General features: G+C 39.1%; 2 protein-coding genes across 4 annotated transcripts in view; both read left to right on the top strand.

The window, feature by feature from the left end:
• LOC113547151 (synaptopodin 2-like protein) overlaps positions 1–10,709 on the top strand; it is a 27,469-nt gene extending 16,760 nt beyond the window's left edge. The window contains exons 3-4 of one of the 2 annotated variants that reach the window (XM_026947392.3): positions 2,329–4,370; positions 6,464–10,709. In XM_026947392.3, coding sequence (XP_026803193.3) covers positions 2,329–4,370; positions 6,464–7,375 — 2,954 coding nt within the window. In that variant the 3' untranslated portion in view covers positions 7,376–10,709. Of the gene's footprint in view, positions 1–2,328; positions 4,371–6,463 lie in introns of those variants that run through there. The other variant, XR_008302284.1, reaches the window with a different exon arrangement.
• Positions 10,710–16,403: 5,694 nt separating this feature from the next.
• The window catches only part of tspan17 (tetraspanin 17), a 38,351-nt gene continuing 34,060 nt past the window's right edge, over positions 16,404–20,694 (top strand). The window contains exon 1 of one of the 2 annotated variants that reach the window (XR_008302308.1): positions 16,404–16,945. Coding sequence is in view for 1 of the 2 variants with exons in the window: in XM_026947351.3 (XP_026803152.1) it covers positions 16,859–16,945 (87 nt within the window). In the remaining variant the exon portion in view is untranslated. The remainder of the gene's footprint in view (positions 16,946–20,694) is intronic. The other variant, XM_026947351.3, reaches the window with a different exon arrangement.

The raw sequence follows: 20,694 nt of genomic DNA, 5'->3' as shown, positions 1-20,694 counted from the left end.
TTATAGATAACGAAACTAAAAAAAAGTCAACACATCTTGTCTGATTTATCCAAAAACCTCCAAGCATCAGTCTGAGTTATAAATATTTGTGTTCACTGTGCATGAATATAAGAGAGAGCTGAAGAGTATATCGGAAATATTATATTCATTCATTTTTTTCACCTTCAGTAAGCGATTTATCCTGGTCAGGGTCACAGGGGATCCAATTTATAGACCCCTGGGAAAACTGGGAATGAGGCGGGAATACTGCTTTAATGGGACGCCAGTACATCACACATCACTACACTCAATTCAGCATAGCTAGTCCACCTAGCAACATGTTTTTGGGAGGTGGGAGGAAACCGGAGAACCCATGATGAGAACATATGAAACTCCACACAGACAGTAACCTGAGCTCAGGTTCGATTTATAAATAGGCATGGTTTACTATTCAAAGACGACAATCCTCGTTGAAAACGTTAGTAAATTATACTGAAACTACAAACACAAATTATTCTGGTTTCACAAAGTCTTCACTAATTACACGTCTTCGTGACACTCGTTTGTTCGGTCATCGCTCGGTCAGAAAAATTTTTTTTGCTCTTTTCCTGACTGTCCTGCTGCCGTCACAGGTCCCGTTGCCGAATCACGTGTGTACATGATCTTGTCTAGCAACACAAAAAGGATTCTTTTTAACTACTATGAACGCACATAAACTCTTATATTCTTAATATTAAATTTCTCCACAAACGTGAAATAAAATTATTTTAAGTATATAACCCCCCCCATTGACTGACATTAACAATATATATGTGAAATTATTAACATCTTACAATGGTTCTTACAAACACCAATGAAGCCAGTCATAGGAAGTGTACATAAAAGCTTAAGATAATATTAAGCTAGATGAGATCATAGTAAAGCCAAACCCTCAAGGCCAAAGCTGAAGGAATTTTAATTGCAGTGTGTGTTGTGTAAAGATGTGTCAGGACACTGGTGCAGCTGGGTAAATGTGTAAGGCCTCAGTGTCTGGGAGCGAATGCCACAGACCCAAGCGGGGAGATTTCTCGGCAGTTCAGGAATGCTGAGTGAGGGAACGGAGCCGCATGCTAAAGGAAATACTTTGTGCAGCATGGAATGGCAGCTCTTAAGCCTAGACAGTAAAAACACTGCCATATTCAACAGAAAGTTAGCTGTCTGACATCCCTCTTTGCCAAACTGTTAACAGAGGCCCATTTGTTTAATTTGGAATAGCAGAACAACATACTAATAATTTCACCTTATTTCACCTAAAATGATTCGAAAGTGTTTATTATATCATTGAAACCTATTCAAGATAAACAAACTCTTGCTGACATCTTGCTTTTTTTTTTTTTTTTTTAAATATATCCTATACTTATAAGACCTGCTTTTTAGAATGAAATCCCTTCAGGGGAATTACTTTAAATACTGGCCAAAGTGTGAAAGTTGACAATGCAGCAGTTTCTACATGTTTCTTTAAGAAACCTGAGTTAGTATTGAACATGTGACAGCTAAGTGTTATGTCATAAAATGTAACAGCCAGTCAGATTCAAGATAGAGTACATAAGCAGGCCATGCAAAATGCTGCTTGTCTTGTGTTATTTCATGCATGTAGGGCTGGGAGCATTTTCAATTTGCATTTACAGAATCAGGATTGTTTCACATGTCTTTTTTATTGGGACCTCTATGCAAATAAATGTATTCAATAAAGAAATAATGTTATGATCTTTAAAACAAGTTTTTCCGTTGACTGTATTGCCAAATTTGGTGTTTTGAATCAATTCATTGTTCAAGGGATGTGCAGTGGAGCTAAGTTACTGAAATTGTCTTAAACACACAGAGAAACTTGCTGTGGGGCCTTGCTATTAGGATGTCCCATATGGCTGAAATAGGCAAATCCCAGGCAAATCCCAAATTCTCATGACAGTAATGAGAGAATAATGAAAATAAAGACAGCGTAGGAGTCCTCTGGCCTCCATCAGAGACACTCTAATGCAAAACAGGACCAAGCCCAGGGTATGTATCACCCTGGGCCGATGCTGTTAGAGAGCAGCTAATCAGAACCACATGCTGCAGAAACAATTATATGGGTTTTAAAATAGTATATAGCTCACCAGGATCATGAATAGTCACTGTTTGGCAGTTCACAGTGAACTGGACATTTACAAGCTTTGCTGAGCAACACCTCACACAAAGCTCCTTGTTAACTGAAAAAGAAAATGCATGTGGGCTAGACCATGTGCCTCAGGCATAAGTGATGAATTCATTGTACAGACATTGTATAACATCTTATTTTCTTTTGACTGCATTGCTCTTCTGTAATTGCAGATCTTGGCCGGAGCGCCAGTTTGTCTGAAAAGGAGCTGAAGGAAGCAAGGACACGAAGTCAGATCATTGCTGCACAACTGACTGTGCCGTCGAACCCCAACTCCCGAGGCGTCCAGCTCTTCAACCGCCGCAGAGAGAGAGTGAATGCCTTCACACTCGTGAGTGTTGCTGGAGAAGGAGAAGGAAGCCACCAAGAGTTCCACAATGAACCTGACTCACCTTCTCCAAGCGCATTAACATGGAACAGGGAGTGTTCGACTGACAGCCAGTTCAAAGACTTGAAACATAAAAGAAGTGAAACACAGCTCCGGTGGCCTACTGTCGTAACACCCAGCAAGGGACATAAAATGGAGGAGGCTGGGGAGGTGGCATGTGAAGTGGGAGACAGTGTGCAAGAGAGGCATTTTCTCCCCGTAAATGATAAGGATGAAGAGATTCCTGAGCATGGAGAGGCAGGGAAGGATGTCACCTCTGGTGGTGGCAATAGTCCTGCTGTTTCTAATCCTAACCAAGAACGTGAGCAGGAAGTGCAGCTAAATGGGGCACATGAAAGCCCTTCGGAGGCTCTTAAAGCCATCCCAAATGGAAGCCACAGCACTGAGACCAATAGTAAAGCGGATGACTCAGCATCGAAGCAGTCGTCCATCACCAACAGGACAGCTCTGCCCTTTTTTTCCCCTGTTACGGTGAATTCGACTCGAGCCAGCAGTCTCTCTCCAGACATCCCTCTTGCTCCGTCCTACTCCACTCCTCCACTTCCAGCTCAGTATGAACCACCTGCTACGGCATATTCTGGCCAAGAACCTCCAACTTTTGTTAAACCGGGTTTTGCGGTATCCTCCAGACAAGTGTTCTCCCCTCCACCTCCAGCTCCTTCGTACCCAACCCCTCCACTTCCCGGCTACACGAGCCTACCTCCATCTATCCCATCTGATCCTCCTCCACCATCAGCCATGTCTCCCCCTCCATCACCTGCCTACTACACTCCCTTGACCACACCAAGCTCCACCTACGTCCCTCAGATACTGGCTGACAGGAGGTCAGTGACGCCCAATCGCACGGGTGTCCTAGATGAAGGCCGAGGTAGGCGGTCTAACCGCAAGCCTATGTTTACATTTCAGGAAAAGCCAAAATTATCTCCGAATCCCGAGCTCCTGTCTCTAGTCCAGGGAACAGATGAGAAGAAAAGAGGCAGAGGACAGGCAGAAACACCTCAGGAGGAGGAGCAGCTGGCTCTAGGGGCAGAGGCCTCCAATTTCCTGGTCAAGGATGAGAGTGGTGTGGAAGAGGCATTAGTGCCAGAGTGGGCCTCAACACTGAAAAGCTCCAGAACTCGAGCCAGGGTAGAGCACAAGCCTGAGCAAGCCCTAACCAACGCATCCGGCAAAGGAGCAGAGCTGTTTGCCAAACGCCAGACCAGAATGGAGAAATATGTTCATGAAAATGCAGAGGGACTAAGATCACCTTCTCCCACCACGTCTCTGCCTCCCTCATGGGTGTATCCGTCAAACATGCCCGGCCGCGTCAAGGCCATGATTAATGCCTCCAACATCACCGCAGAGATTTCAAAGACTCTCCATTCCCAGCATGCCACACAGAAAAAGAATGTGCCAGCAAAGGCACCAGTACCAGCTCCAGTCCTGGAGAACCCGACATTGGAGAATGGCTGCAGTAGAGTGGAAATGGAGCTTTCCCGGCACCAGCCTTACCAGCTCAATTCATCGCTGTTCATCCTCAACCCAACCAGAGACCCTATAAGCACTCTTCCCAAAGCAGCACCCCCTCCCAAACCAGTGGTGATGGGATCCTCATACTCCAAACAGACGTCTCTTGCAGCTACCCCTATCCCAACCCAGTATGACTCACATGCCTACAGGTCGGCCCATTGCTTCTCCCCACCCATGATGCCTCTGGAATCGGTGAGCAGGGGTGGGACCACCCCTGTGTCAGGTTTAGCTCCTGAGCGTGTGACGACTTCTCGGTCAATCATACAGGCACCCAAGCCCACCTTCTCAACCAAGAAAGCTGGGATTACCCCACAGGTGTGGAAGCCAACTTTTTTCTTCTAGTCTATTTTTCTTCTTCCAGAACTTCCACTGCTTTTGTTCACTCTGTATTCTCAACAGACTAAAGGTAAACATGCACAGAGGCTTAACAGGGAATAACTGAGCTCCCGATGTAGTTATAGCTGATGAGCAGGCAGGAGAAATGTCAGGAGTGGTTCCAGGAAAATGAAGCAGCTATAAACGCTATAGATTATTTTCACACTGAGACAGTTTATTATTCTCTCCTGGCTCCCAAGATTCCTTCTGCCCCTGATTAAATGATGAATTGCGTTTGGCTATAGTTTATTTTCCCAGTTTGGCATGGCGAAGCAATAACCGTCAGGTGGTCTGCTGAGAAATGCATAAGGGTTGGTCATCAAAGGGCCATTTCATGTCTTGTGGACTATAGCTCCCACTAAATTTGCATCTTATTTTAGGACATGTCATTAAATAATGCATGGGCAGTTCTCTCAGCTTAATTTAAATATTTAGCTGAGATTGCATTATGTTTTCTTGCTCTTTTTTTCTAGAATTCTAGGTTAACTTAAGCCTGCTAGGTTCCTCTAAAGCACTTTAGCAGATGGTGTTTCTGGTTTATGATGTACGATTTGTAATTTAATAAGAGCACACAGACATGAAAGAAGGAATGAGCATACTCCCTCAACATCTCTTAACGGTATACTTGTAATTATGCTGTGTGGTTGCTTGTGAAATGTAGCTGCAGGATGACAGTTTTAGTCTAGTTTTAATAATGCAATGAAGCAATAACTCCATATAAATGTTATTTCTGCATGTTTATATGACTGGAGACAGGCAGACTGTGTTGTCTTGCAAGATTTTCAAAACAGTTAGATTTTAGGTTGATTAGAGTTACAGCGTGTAGTTTCTGCTCTTTTTTGTATTTCTTTATTTCACTCTTCTCTGATGTTTTCTTTTCCTTTCTCCTTGATTAAAGCACAACCCAACCCACACTCTATGGATTCTTTGTCCTTTTCACAATGTTTTAATATTTATTTAACATCTGAATTGTGTTCTTTCTCACTGTTTTGTACTTCCATGAGAGAGAGAGAAAAGAATCTATAAAAACTACATAACAACCACAAAAAATGAAACCATTAAAAGAAATTTGCCAGCATACACATTTTGGCCTCCCTCATATAACTCACTTGTCATCTGTCCAGAAAATCTATTTTAAAGCTTAAAATTATATTTTGGGTTAATCATAGTTCTCAATTATAGTTCTGTTAAGCACCTCAAGACAAGTAACTAGTAAAGCACTAGGGAAGAGCTCTAACTACTGAACTACCACTTACACACAGGCCAACCCTTGGCCTCGTCCTCATGTGAGGTAAATGTTTTCTGGAGGTGAAAGCCTACCCACCAGGCTCTTCAGAGCAAATGAATATCTCAGCAAAGGTTAGTAGCATTGGCTGTCTGCATGCTAGTAACCTGAAGAGGACATGCAAGCTCACTTTGCAAGAAAAAAAAACAAAAAACAGAAGACAGGAGAATAAATAGAGCCTGCTATATTTACCTAGAATGGTCCAGAAATCCTGTTAAACCTAGCATTTCATATGGTTTTGTGGATATGTTTGGCGTGTATAATTAAGGGCTTCCTAATCCTTTTAAAACATTCAAGCATGGTATCTGGTTGGCATGCGCATTAAATTGTATTTGACCACATGGTTATTTGCAACCTTATTTTTTTTGTATACGGATTGAAACTAGTCTATAGCTATAAACAAGATTAAACTTGCAAGGATTAATATCAAGCCCTTCATGTGTTTAATCAGTTGTTCAAAGAGGAAGGTGCTAAAATATGCAGTGAGCTTTAGGACTGCACAGAGAGATGACAGCTTTGACTAAGCTTAATCTTCACCAGGTCACACTGGTCCCTGTTGTACATGTGGGTTGCTATGGTATTTGCTTTCACTAATTTACTAAATCGAACTGTTTTTGGTTTCACTTGCATGTAAAAGACTCCAGTTACACAATATATGTCTGGTTAACAGGAAAAAAAAAAACCCTTACAAAAAATACAGTCATGTTGCATATTTATTCTGACAATAACTTTATTTTTCCACCTCCAGGCCAAGGAAGCCTCTCCAGTTGCACCACAGTGCAACAGCCCCAGTAGCCCAACGCCTTGGACACCCAACCTGTCCCGCCGCCTCAGCAGCACAGACAGATCCCCAAGTGCAGTGTGGTCCCCCAGCAGCCAGCGCAGCTCTCTGGTCACCTCCCCTCCACCAAGAACCATGCATAACCCAATCAACTCTGTTCCCTCTTCACCATCACCAAGGTCGATCCATAATTCCATGACCTGCTCCCCAAACTCAGGCCCTATTCATAACCCAGTCACTTCCTCCATAACACAACAGTCTGCCCAGGGCCCCATTAGCCCTCCCCCAACCCCAAAACCCTTCCATAACCCAGTCACTTCAACTCCAACTCCACAGTCCATCAGCTCCTCCCCAACACCAAAACCCTTCAAAAGTTCTGTCTCCATTATCTCATTGTCCAGGCCCACTAATAACCGCACCCCCACCACTCCTATATCTCCACCTTGGGAAACAAGGTGCCAATCCCCCATACCTCTTCAAGACACCAAGGCCAATCACCGCCTCCTAGCCAAGAACATCATCAACGCAGCCAAGCGTAAGAACAGCCTGTCGCCTGGGGCACTAAGTGGCCACAATCTCCTTATGTCTCCAGTGAGCAGTACTATTCTGCCCTTTGAGACCAAACCTCCGAGTCCCTTTCGGTCTCGCTCACTAGGTGCCCAGTCACCCACATTCACCAGCCCCCCAGCCACCCCCACCCAAATGATCCGGTCCCCCCTGCGCCTCTATACCACTCGCTCACTCACTGATTCAGATGCCTCACTGGAATCAGAGGACTCTGGAATGCGCTCCCCTGGGGTCCGCAGTCACAACACCTGCCCTCGTGGCTGGTCTGGAAACTTGAGGCTCAAAAGAGGTGGAATGTCAGAAGACCTGTAGATTGGAGACATAATGAAGAATGGACATTGAACGTGAGCTTGGACCATTCAATGGAACAGAACAGTGGTCATCTGTCATCTTTTTGAAGACTTACTTACTTATAGAATTTAATTTACAACACTTGATTCAGTTACAACACCTGCCTGTGCTTTTACTATTCACAATGTTGGAAACGTTTTCATGGAAACCAGAAGGACAAGAAGAGTACAAGGCCCTAAAGGATTACACAGATTTTAGAGTGACTGATTTTGTATAATACATAGAAATATGACAACTGACAAATGTTTCAGACTTGGGGTGGAACTGAACACCTCAGGCCAGTCAGTTGGGTTGGTGACCACTGGACTTTAGAGAATGGACAGAAGAATGGACTACAATCTAGGGACCATAGAAATTGGACTACAATCTAGGGACCATAGAAAATGGACTACAATCTAGGAATAATAGAGAATGGATGGGAGAAAGGACTACAGTCTAGGGATCATAGAGAATGGACAGGAGAATGGACAACAATTTGAGAAATCACAGACAATGGACAGGAGAATGGACTATAATCTAGGGATCCTAAAGAATGAATAAGAGAATGGACTACAGTCTAGGGATCCTAGAGAATGGACGGGAGAATGCACTACGATCAAAGGATCATTCAAAATGGACAGTAGAATGGACTACAATATAGGGATCATAGAAAATGGACAGGAGAATGCACTACAATCAAAAGATCGTAGAAAATAGATAGGAGAATGGACTACAACATAGGGATTCAGGAGAATGGACAACAATCTAGGGATCCTAGAGAATGGATAGGAGAATGGACAACATTAAAGGGATCCTAGAGAACTGATAAAAGAATGGACTACAATCTAGTAATCATTGAGAATGATTGAGAGAATTGGCTATGAAATGGAGTAAGACTAATTCCAATTTTATCCCTCTCATTCCAAAGTGGCCTTTATATTCTGAATGTAATGCTGGGGGAGTTTGGGATTTGATGGAATGCTTGTGTTGAATGATGTTAATCTGCTTGGATTTATGAAGCAATAATGAAAAAACCTTTTATTCTCTCAATCAGTGGTATTCAGTCTTAGCCTGGTTTCACTTTTCTGCACACTTTTTTTTTAACGTGCTCTGCCACACCTGATTCCACTCCTGATGGACTTGGTAATGGGAATGAGTGGAACCAGGTTTGCTGAACGAGGTAAAAACACTAGCCTGTGCAATAAAAGGGAAGCCCAGGCCTGGCACTGAATACCTCTGCTTTTATTGCCTTGCACCTGACTGTTTGTTCTTTTGACAGACTGCACATTGCATCTACTTGGATTTATTTAACCAAAGACTTTCAATGGCTTCTGGTGACCAAAGAAATGATTGACATGCGAGTACCTTCAAAACAGTGTTATATTTTCTCACTTTCTGCATTTTGCCTCGTTGACTTTTTTGTTCATTGTTTGTTTTTTTGTTGATTTGGGATCATTGGAGTGCAAAGGTATGTAGTTTACTGGCAATGTTTGTGGTTTGACACAAACATAGAAGGAATGGATTGGTACAAAATGACTGAAGGTAATTTCTGAAAGGGTGAAACTCCTGAGTGTTTTGTTAATGAGAACTGATTAGGTTTAATGGCATTGTTTATGTCTATGAATTATATTATGTGCTATAAAAGCAGTACCATGATAGGTACCTGGCTTTAAAACACAATTACTGAACTGCACTTTTAGCAAACAGTAATAAGAATTGAATACAAACTATCTGGAGGATGATGGCGATTTGGCATTTAATCTAATCCACAGTTTAGTGTATACAGACTCTTGCTTTTACCTAAACAGAAGTTTGTAATGGAGATAAGAAGGGCAATGAATGTGCAACTTAAGGAAAGTAGAGATATGTCTAGAATGAAGCATGTTGGAATTTGTGAAAAATGTAGAATCACAGCAAATGCTTTGACAAATATGAAAATTGTAACGGACAGCCGTGTTCTGTAATTGCCTACACTTGTACATTGCCTTTGTTTAAATTGCAAAATTATTTCCATTTTAGAAGGCAAAGGGAAGTAATGGAAGAAAAAGAAATGGCCTTCTTAGATTGTGTTCAGGGGTGGACAAATCATAAATTCATTCACTAGCCCATCAGACATGTAAAAGCTCCTGTGTTCTGCCCACTAAGCTAAAAGGTAGCCAGCTAGTTAGCTAGTGAATTGAATCAATACAGGCAAAGTGCAGTGAAACTTTTTTGGTTTATCTGGGTTTATCTGGGTTGAGTTTCCCAAAAGCATTGCAGCACAAAAATCATGGTTAAATGGTAGAGTGAGCATCGAACATTGAACACTCTCTCTCCCAGTTAAGACAATCTTAACTATGTGATGCTTTTGGGAAACTCAGCCCTATTTGTCCCGTAAAAACTTACAAAAATTCTGCTTGTCCCGGAACCCTGGGCTAGTGATTTGTTCACCCCTCGGGTAATTTCAAAGTTTTGTAGTGTCCATACCATCCAGTTCTGGGATTAATGTAAAGGAAATAAGCAGGTAATAGATAAATGACTATCTGCAAAAGGATGACATTCAGATTGTATATTTATCCTTTAACTTCACCCGAAGGAATACTTCACCCTAAAAACATGGCCAGTGAATGTAGATACCAATTATCACAAACTGACGTTTGTTCATTAATAGAAAGTTGCAATTTTGGATGAGATTCCTTTAAGGGTCATTAGACAATGTAATTTTATGGCAAAATCACCCGTTTCTAGATATTGAGAGCGTTTTAGAGATTGAAAAAGCATGTGTATTCGTTTTTTTTAAATACGCAATATCACTTTTTGCACTTTTATGTACTCAGATGCACATCCAGTGTACTACAAACAGAACGAATTGACACTATTTCTATAAATTGCAGACTGTCTCATTTCTCATTTGCACTCAGCGCTGTGTACAGTAATGACAGAGTAAACATTCCTCACAGCAAACTGCCAGAGGTGTGAAAAATTTAGTATCAAATGAGCATCAAATCCCATCGAGTATTACATCTCAACACATGCAGAAGTGATTCTTCTTCTGGAGTCGTGACACTCTATATTGGTACATCAGCAGATTACCGAGTCGTCACTTGCACATACACCCCTGAGTGACAGGAACACCAGCTGCAGGGTGACTTGGCACCTTGGACCAGAATATCATATCAGCTTTTCAGCCCCTGCAAAACCAACCCCAGCCTTCATATGCACTTCTTCTAGCAGTTCGTGTTTATTACGTTTTTCATTTTGGTATTATGGATATGCAACCAGCATCTATGTTTGCTCTTATGTAATTTATAAATAAATAAAAAAATTTAAAAGGTCAGACTTACGTTTTCTTTATTTGCCTTTTGAATGCTGCTTTTCGAATCATTTTACTTTGCATAATATTAATAATGTGTGATGATACATAAATGCCAGATATCAGTTATAATATAATACAAGTAACATTATTAATTATTAATTCATCCACCGTACAAGTCCCTGTGAACGAGCTGTTACTATAGAAACGATAACTTATTTGTGCATTAACATAGACCAGTGATACCTTGTACCTGCACTATGTTATAGAAAATCCATCAACACCTCCTGACCAATCACAATGGAGAATTTTAGAGCTGTGGTGTGAGAGTTATTATTAACTTATCATGCTGTTTTTAATTGTAAAAATTAAAAATGGTTGCACAATCACAGCTAAAGGACCAGCACTTTATACAAAATCATAAATTCGGCTGGTTGAAAAATGGTATATAATCATAGAAAAAAGGAGAAACACAACTTAACTACACACACACACACACACACACACACACACAGAGCCTTACAGAAAGAGCTAAAGCTAAACATGAGAGTTAGATTAAGCACTAAAAGCACTAGTAACACAGCAGTCAGCTAATATAATATATAATATGAGTCACAAATGAATAATAGTAATAAATGAATAATAGTAATACATGAATAATAGTAATAAATGAATAATAGTAATAAATGAATAATAGTAATACATGAATGACAGTAATACATGATAATAGTAACACATAATGTGAGTCACAGTGTCTATAACTTCAACAATAACCTACCAAAAGAGGACACACCTAGACACACGCATACACACACACACACTCAGACAGGAGTGTGCTGAGAATGGTTTCAATGTTTCTAATATAGAATATAAAGCAGTGTCCCTCGAATCAGCCACTGTAGGTGGCTGACAGCTAATCATGTGCTTTCTTTGACAATGCTATACTTATGATGATGATGATGATGATTATTATTATTTTTAATTAAGATATAATTATGATCTGAGATATAGGACTAGTCAAGTCAAGGCAAGTCGAAGTATAATTGTCATTCCTCTATTTATATTCCACATTCACACTGGAATTAAATGCTGTTTACACGAAGAACATCAGTTGTCCGTAACCTGTTGGCTCCACCCTATCACACAATTTGATAGAAAATAAGATGGAAGAAAAGTGTAGCAGCGAGATCAGTAATAGAAAGTGGCTCAGGGAATGATTTGGTTCACCAGTGATGGCCAGAATCATATTTAAAGTATAAAAAGACTCTCGTTAGTGCAAAAGGTGAAGAGATGACTGACTGTCCAGTTACTAATCATAAGCAGGAGTGACAGCGAGGAGGTTAAAATCCCAGCAACACTGCGCCACCTGACACACTGCATACGTCTCCACCATGTCCCTGTCACTGTTAAAAATAATCCACAAAACAAATACAGTCAGTAATTCTATAGCTACAGAGTACAGTTATACAATATAGGCTTATCTAATTACCCCAGGTGTGAATGTGCGTGTGTGTGTGTGTGTGTAATAGCATCCCATATACAGTGTATATGTCCATGCTCCAGATCCACCGTGACCCCGAGCAGGATAAAGTGCATACTGAAGATGAATAAATGAGAAAGAAAACCCATCGATTCAGTGTCTTTCCAAAGCCCATGGACAATGTAAACTATTCATTGTAGGAAACTCACAAAAATCAACATTACATGAGGGCAAAAAAAAAGTTAGCATTACACCACACATAAAAAACTACCAGTAGATTCTTGTCACTTTTCCTTAGAAACCGCAGCTCAGAGCTGCAGAAATATTTTCTTTACCAATTATTTAATCCTATATTAATATCCAACATCACCTGAGAAGCTCTTTGGCAAGTGAAAGATCTAAAATCTTTCAGTTAGAGATCTTTTGATTTAAGAAGAAATATAATACACGACCTATTACATGTGCTTTGTGTTAAAGTAAAACCTGGTGTTGTTGCACAGATGAAAGGTAAATGGTGTATTTGAATAGTGACACTCCCTCCCTGCACTGTTCGAGTCGGAGGCGTAGCGCTGATGTCTGGTCTATACTGCCTTCTGTAGGCTGGAACTGGTAAATCCCGCTTCCTTTTTTAACCAAGGACAGAAATAATTACTTATTTACAGTACATTTAGTAGTATTTACAATATACATACTTACAGTAATATAACAGTACCATAGTGCTGTTGAATCCTCTATTCTGATTGGTCAGAAGGTGTTGATCACAGTTTTTTTTTTTTTTTTTAAATGAATGCAGTCCTTGTAATTCATGTGTTTCTATAGTAACAGCTCATTCACAGGGACTTGCATGATGGACGCATGACATAATCTAAACCTAATAATAAACAGATTAAAAACATGTTATTTAAACAAAAAAAAGTGTAATTGTTGATATGGTGAAGTTTTCTGTAAGGAGACATTTATTTCACATTTATGAAAGGAGTCTCCAGTGTCAGTAACTTTCCCGCCACAGGAAAGTCTTCAGGACGGAAGAGTTTACTTTTTGTTGTTTCACTGTAACGTGACAAGCTGTGGGTTTTTTTTGTCTTGTCTAATGTAAGTGAGAACAGGAAGTAACTTGTTTTGTGGACGGTGGACGTTCCACAACATTAAGCATGACTATAAACAGATAAAAAGTATGACTTGTTCATTAATACATTTTTTAAAAATTGTAATCACTGGTAAATTGTTGTGTGATAAGAGGAATAAAACCCTTTAGGACATGCTGTTATTGGAAAATAATCAAATTCAGGGTGGTACATTGCTGATTATTTTCCTATAACAGCACACCCTGTTGTGTTTTATTCCTTACTTAAACATTTATAAACCTTTGGGACAGAAAGAGATAAGAAGTATTACTAAAGGAAAGGATCAAGGAACATACAGAGAATCAAGTTATTATATATGACTTAATTAAGAATTTATCAGGTGTTTGTTATTATTATTATTATTATTATTATTATTATTATTATTATTATTATTGTTGTTGAGCTGTAATATTTTCCTGTCGATTGTTCTATCATCAGGTTTTTAAACTTGAATCCACTACATGCAGTGAAGAGTGAGAACATTTATGAAATTCTTCACTGCACATTTGAGAAGGAAAAACTGACCCAAACAGGAGCTAATGGAACTTGGAGTTCTAGTTCATTTGTTTTTCAACTTGCAATGTAAAAAAGATAAAAGCATAAAATTGTCTGCATCATCATTTCAGCACAACAGTGTTATTGTGTTTGATATTTTTTAAACATTAACAAAAAAAAATCCTGCAATCTTCTAAACTCTTTTGTTCAAATATGAAGCTCTGTATTAAGTCGTTGCTTAGGACCCCAAGCCACCAGGTGGCCCCGTAACAATGCACAATGTCACTCAGGACCCTCAAAGTACAGCTAGTTCCTGCTGATATCAATCTTGAGCAGATGAAAAAAACATAAACGTGGTTAGAACCTTTTTGTACTGCTGTACTGGTGGCCAATGAAAAAGAAATAAAGACAAAAAACAAAAAACACAATTCTAGTTCTCATCCCCACTTTCCCCTCTTTTATGGCACTCCTGACTACATTTGTGTCACAAAGCCATTAGTCAAGCTAAAACAGGTCTAATAATACAAGCTGAAAAAGATAAACAGGAATAATAACATTAATACAGTTATAATAATAGTTATTATAATAATAACTAATACACAATGATTGCGATGATAATTCAGTAATACACATAACCGTGAGCAACCAAATGAGCAATCACAAATCAACAAGTAAGAGCTTGACAAAAGAGAACACACCCAAACAGACACACACACACACACACACACACACACACACATACACACTTTTTCAACCTTAGTAAACTTATCACCAGTTTTTTTTCAGGGCCTGGTTCAGGTGGAACATGCTTTCTGATTCTCTCATTTATCTGCACTGTTAAAGATGTGTTTATCAGTAGTGAATATCTGCACTGAATATCTCATATGTGTGTGTAAGTGTGTGTGTGTGTGTGTGTGAGAGAGAGAGAGAGAGAGAGAGAGAGAAAGAGAAAGAGAAAGAGAGTGTAAAATTGGGAAAAATGCTTTCAAAGGTGTCCTCCAGGGGGCAGTGTTGGGACCAATTTCATTCTTTATTTAAATTAGGGTAATATTTTACTCAACCTGACAGATCAATAGATAGGTAGGTTGGTAGGTTAGGTGCTATAGATAGATAGATAGATAGATAGATAGATAGATAGATAGATAGAATACAGCCTTAGTTCATTTTTAACTTCTTGGAAAGCCAGAAGTTAATTAATTAATTTTGCAGGATCTTCTCACTCCATAAAAATACACTACATTTTACATTTAACCATCCTCTGATTTTCTGCTTATCCTGTGCACTAAGTTTTATATGGATAAAAATCTATTTTTAAGATATAACCTATTTTTTTCTTTTCTTTTTACAATTTCTTTTCTACACATTTGCCTACTTATTTTTATTAAAAAAAAAACATTTTTTGCAGACTCTTGTTGACATATTCTATTCAGATAATTTACTTCTGGATTCTGATTGGTCAGAAGGTGTGGATGAATTTTCTTTAACAGCTCAATCACAGGTTTATACTGACGCACTCGTTGTAATACATTCCAATATTAAATATTCATTCATTTCCAGTAAGCACTTTATCCTGATCACAGTCACAGTGGATCCGGAGCACATCCCAGGAACACCAGGGCCGAGGTGTTGATACACTCTGAATGGGCCACCAGTCCATCTCAGGGGCACCACACACACACACACACACACACACTTAGGGGCAATTTAGAGTCACCAATCTGCCTACTGGCATTTTTTTTGGATGTTGGAGAAAACCAGAAGGAAACCCACACAGACACAAGGAGAACATGTGAAAGACCATTCAGATAGTAACCCAAGCTCAGGATCAAACCAGGAACCCTGGAGCTGTGAGGTGGCAAGGCCACCCTCGCACCACCCTACCACCCTACCACCCTACAGTCCCTATAGTCTCTATAGTAACAGCTAATTCACAGCAATGTTCACATAAAACGGATTTAAAACATGTATAATGACATATAACATGGTGAAGTTTTCTCTAAGGAGATGTTTATTTAACATTTGTGGAAGGAGTCTCCAGTGTCAGTGTTAAAGCTATAACGTTTTTACGTTTTCAGGACAGATTAGTTTATGCTTTGTGGATTTTTGATAACACAACAAACTTAATATTTTGTATTATTAACTTCAAGAGAGAGAGAAAAAAGAGAGGAATCGTCTGTTTATAGCTGCTATAGCGTAAGTGAGAACAGGAACTTGTTTCACAGACATCCCACAACACTGAATGTATCCAAATGGATAAAAAGTATGACGTTTCCTTGTTTTGTTTTAATAAATAAAAATGTTATAGTTAGCAACCTGCCGTAGTTTAAGAGGAATAAAACACTTCGGGACGTGCTGTAATGGACGCTAAAGGAAACTTTGCTTCACCGCAACAATCTGTCGTTGATTATTTTACTAAAACGGAACGACACTAAATGTTTTACTCCTTATATTAAAAAAAAATAAACTGAGCATCCTGTATGAGTTTAGTGGTTTAAAATGATACAATCCGCAGTGTTTTTAGGAGTTAGCCTGCTAAGTTTTGAGCTGCAAGACTTTTATGGTGAAACGTCATCAATTTGGCGGCCATGTTGTTTTTGCCCCCCTTCTCCTCCCCCCTTTTTTTTACGCTTGTTGTGTCCGCGCTCGCGCCGCTTTTTAATGGCTTGTTGGAGGCTGAAAATCTCCCTCAGTCACAAATCCTGTTAAATATCACTGAAATATTCTTGCAGCCACACGTTAATGGCAGTGTGTTGCAGGAAATGAGCGTTTTCCAGCGGTGTCTCGTGTATATTTTGTGAGCGCGAGCGCTCATGCTAGCTAGATTATTATTATTATTATTATTATTGTTGTTATTATTGTTGTTGTTTGTTTGTTGTTGTTGTTGTGGTTAGCAGCTAGCAGCCAGGTTGCTCAGTCAGCTAGCTAATAATGGAGTCGTGCCTGGCTAGCTGGGGTTTATAAGCGTTTAGCTGGTTTGTTTTTTGTGCTCTGAAGTCTTTTGCACTGGGCAGCTTTGTCATTTCGGGAGTGAAGTCAAGGCGAGCTGTTTAGGCTTTGTGTTTGTTTTGCTCAGGATGAGTAGGAAACATCAGCATTACAAAGGAGCTGAAGTGAGCTGCTGCGTCAAATATTTCCTCTTCGGCTTCAACATCATCTTCTGGGTGAGTAATTTATCTCACTTTATTCTTTTCCATATCTAAAGCTCTGGAAATGACTCCCTGTAGTGCTGCCATGGCTTTAATGCACATCTCTTGACTCTGTTATTCTCCAGCAGTGTGCAGTTTCCTCATCATTCATCTGGGGTTTAAAAACAACCAGTAAACCTTTCAATGCTATTGTTTTAGTATAAACAAGAAATTTCTGAAAAATAATCTGACATCTTCAACATTAAAAACTTCTTTAAAGAGTTTTCTTTACAAATATGCATACCTTGTAACATCCTGTAACATTTAAGGTAATATACATAAGTGTTTTTTTTTTTTTTTCTTTTATTTTTTATTATTAATCTTGATCTGTGTTTCTATATTTTCTGTTTTTCCAGATTTTTCTGGAAAATCTGTTAAAACACACTGTTTTAATGTCACACATTGCCCATAGTTTGTGTCAGGCGTCCTGAGGAAATAAAAAAAAATTGCTAATACACACAAGTGTTTTTTTTATTATTATTATTATTTTTTTACTTAATCCTGATCTGTGTTTCTATATTGTCTGTTTTTCCAGATTTTTGTGGTCTAACACACTGTTTTAACGCCACACGTTGCTTATAGTTTGTGTCAGGCGTTCTGAGGAAATGCAGGATTTTTAAAAAAAGTTGCTTTACAACTTTAAAATGTGTGAAACACTTCGTGTCATGCAGTTATAGTAAAGTAATCAACACCAGGATGGTGCTACTGTAACCATATAAAGTTTGGTGTGTCCTCAAGTGTTTTATTCCTTTTACACCACAGTGATTTGCCAACCGTTATAATTTCTTATTGATCAACGAACGACGCGTCATACTTTTTATCCATTTGTAGTTACGTTTAATGTTGGGGAACGTCCCCGAAAACAAGTTAGTTCCCGTTATTGCTTACGTTATAGAGGCTCTGAACATGACTAGGCTCTTCGTCTGTCCTGAAGGCTTTCTCATGGCGAGAAAACAAAAGCGCTGACACTGGAGACTCCTTCCATAAATGTTAAATAACCATCTCCTCAAAGAAATTATTCATTTTTCTGTTAAATAACAACACACTTTTTAGTTCCTGTGAATGAGCTGTTATTATAGAAATGGGAAGGTGTTAGAATATAAAGCTGTGATGTGCAGCAGCACAACGGTCACAGCTGCTGCTATAGAAAACTAATCAACACCTTCTGACCAATCAGGGAGCGAGAATCCAACACCACTGTGGTTCATTGTAATTAACATCATTCCACTTTCTTGCTTCTTCCCTTTTGTTGTTCTCATTTCTAACTCTGTAATCTCAGAGATTGCTCTGAATTGGCGACTCTCTTATTTCACCACATTTAGCGCATTGACGCAATTTGATCCAGTAACTTTAATTCACACCAGTGTTTCCCAATCCTGCTCCGTACCGCACGATTCTGCTCCAACACACGCATTTCAACCTCATGAACAACTTCTAAAAGAACAGATGAGTGAAATTTAAAAAAGAAAAAAACCCAAAACATTGAAAACATCATCATTACATTCTGATCATCTTCTTAAATCGTTACACTGACGTCTGACTTGAGTAACGTCCTCTGATGTTGCCATGGTTACATGGTTGATTGACACATCATTGTGCTCACATGCTGCAAGAACAGCAAAAAAAAAAAAAAAAAAAAAAAAGTCTAAACTCTCAAAGCGCTTTACATAAAGATTTAAAAATAAAATCCGCAATCATAAACAATATGTATAAGGAGAAATTAAGAATTAAAATTAAGCACGAAACAAAGAAACAGAGAGTAAAAGATGTTATAATGACACTTAATTAATAATTTTAGATATAAAATAGTCCACAGTTAGTGAAACAATTTTACAGCTATTAACTAAAAACCTAAACCAGTCACGAATGTTTAAGGTTTAATGACAGGAACTGAGAAATGAAAAGTGTGTTTTAGGGTGTAAATCATGATGGGATGCAAACCAGCTTAAATGAGAAACTTGAAGAAATTTGTCAACTGTTCAAGATATTTTTTTTTTTTTTTTTTAATACGGTTTTAGCAGAAGCAAAAAAACTTTGTCTTGTTATAAATTGTAGCAAAATGTTGAGAGCGGCGTTGACACTGACTAAGGACGAGGATCCATATTTTAGGTGAAAAGTCTTAAAGTTTGAATCAGTGTTTCTGTGTTTCTGGAGTTCCATGCCCTGGATGCTTGTAGGAGAGCACACACTCGGCGAGGAGGTTAACGAGAGGTTATGAGAGTTTTGCGTGGTCATCAACATGCTCTCATGGTGGATTAGCTGAAAGTCTGAACATTTATTTTTCCAGATGTATTCTTGTGAAACTTTTCAGTTTATGACACAAAGGCAGAGGAACACCTTCGTTTAATGCATCGTGGATCTCTGTCTCACTGCCAACACATCAGTGTGCTGTAGATTATCCCAGTGTCTCAAGTGAAACTTTCTGTACAAGACGGAGATTCTTCTTGCCACGACTCATACACCGTTTGTCTCTGTGATCGAGTTTTAAAAAAGGAGCTTGAGTTTGATTAAACCTTTAATTATGGCTGCAAGGCGTAAAACACAACCTGGAAAACGGTGGTGTGAAGTTTGCTGGATTTTGTTGCTTGTCGTCTGAATGAAGCGTGTGTGGTGGTACAGTGTAGACATGGGTAACTTAGCTAATTAAACATTCTGTAAGATAACCGTATGAGAATCCACCTTGAGAATGCTGCTGTCGCAAAGCACTTCTGATTGCTGATGACACTCCCATGCAGAAAAAAATTAAATCCACACAAAAATCTGACAAAAACATGTGTCTAAAAAAGTTAGTCAGTGTAGATTGGTCCAGCCATGGGCACACTTGACTTCCATAACGTGTTTTTTTAAATTTTTTTTTTTTTAAATCTCTATTTGGAAATGCACATCAGAACAGAGACTGCCACCCAACTTCAGTCCCAACCTCAAATAATGCTAGCTAGCTACATTACCTGCGAGCTTAGCAAGTCATGTTAATTATTCATCACCTCTGACAGTCACCTGTTTTGTGGGATAGCAGTGATACAGGTCATTTTTCTTATGTCTGTAGGCTGCACATTGAATATTATTCAAATAATGTTTTGATAAATTAGAATTGTAATTTTAGGCTGAAATGATCATCTTTAATTTCAGCCTGGTTATTTTTTCCCTCTCACTCTGTTACTTTGTCTAATTGCGGTTAATGTAATGCTCTGTTCAGACTGGAGTAGTCGTTAGTCTTAGTTCCTTTTAACTACGTGTATGCAAGATTGGCACATTGTGTATCCTGTGGTTGTTTAGAGCGCTGCTTGTGCATGTCAGAAATTACTGCGATGTGTCCATGTGGTGCAACACCAATATAAATAGCTGGGGAACAGTCTAGCACCATGTGACACTGTGTCTCCTGAAAAAGCAAAATAATGTTGTGTCTCAAATCATATACTTATGTACTGTTCTGCACTGTTATTGAGTACTAACACTAACTGTTTTCCTATTACAACAAATGTTTGAATTCTAAAAACCTCTTTAAACCTACTGAAAGGTTTGTTTTGAGCACCAGTCTTCTGGATTTTCTAGATTAGCAAATACTTTTGAATGTTTGGTAAGGGTTTTTGATTTGAGACGCAGATAATGACAACAATCACAATGACAGCAGAACGTTTTTAAGAGAAAAGGAGCTCATCAGTTTGTTTATAAAAATCACTAAACATTTTACTATTTGACTTGGAAACCAGATGGACAGATATGTT

This window comes from Pangasianodon hypophthalmus, chromosome 9 (genome assembly GCF_027358585.1).
Source record: "Pangasianodon hypophthalmus isolate fPanHyp1 chromosome 9, fPanHyp1.pri, whole genome shotgun sequence".
In the NCBI taxonomy this organism is placed as follows: Eukaryota; Metazoa; Chordata; class Actinopteri; order Siluriformes; family Pangasiidae; genus Pangasianodon; species Pangasianodon hypophthalmus.
Note: the sequence above shows the minus strand (reverse complement) of the source record. Positions and strands in the feature narration are given on the sequence as shown.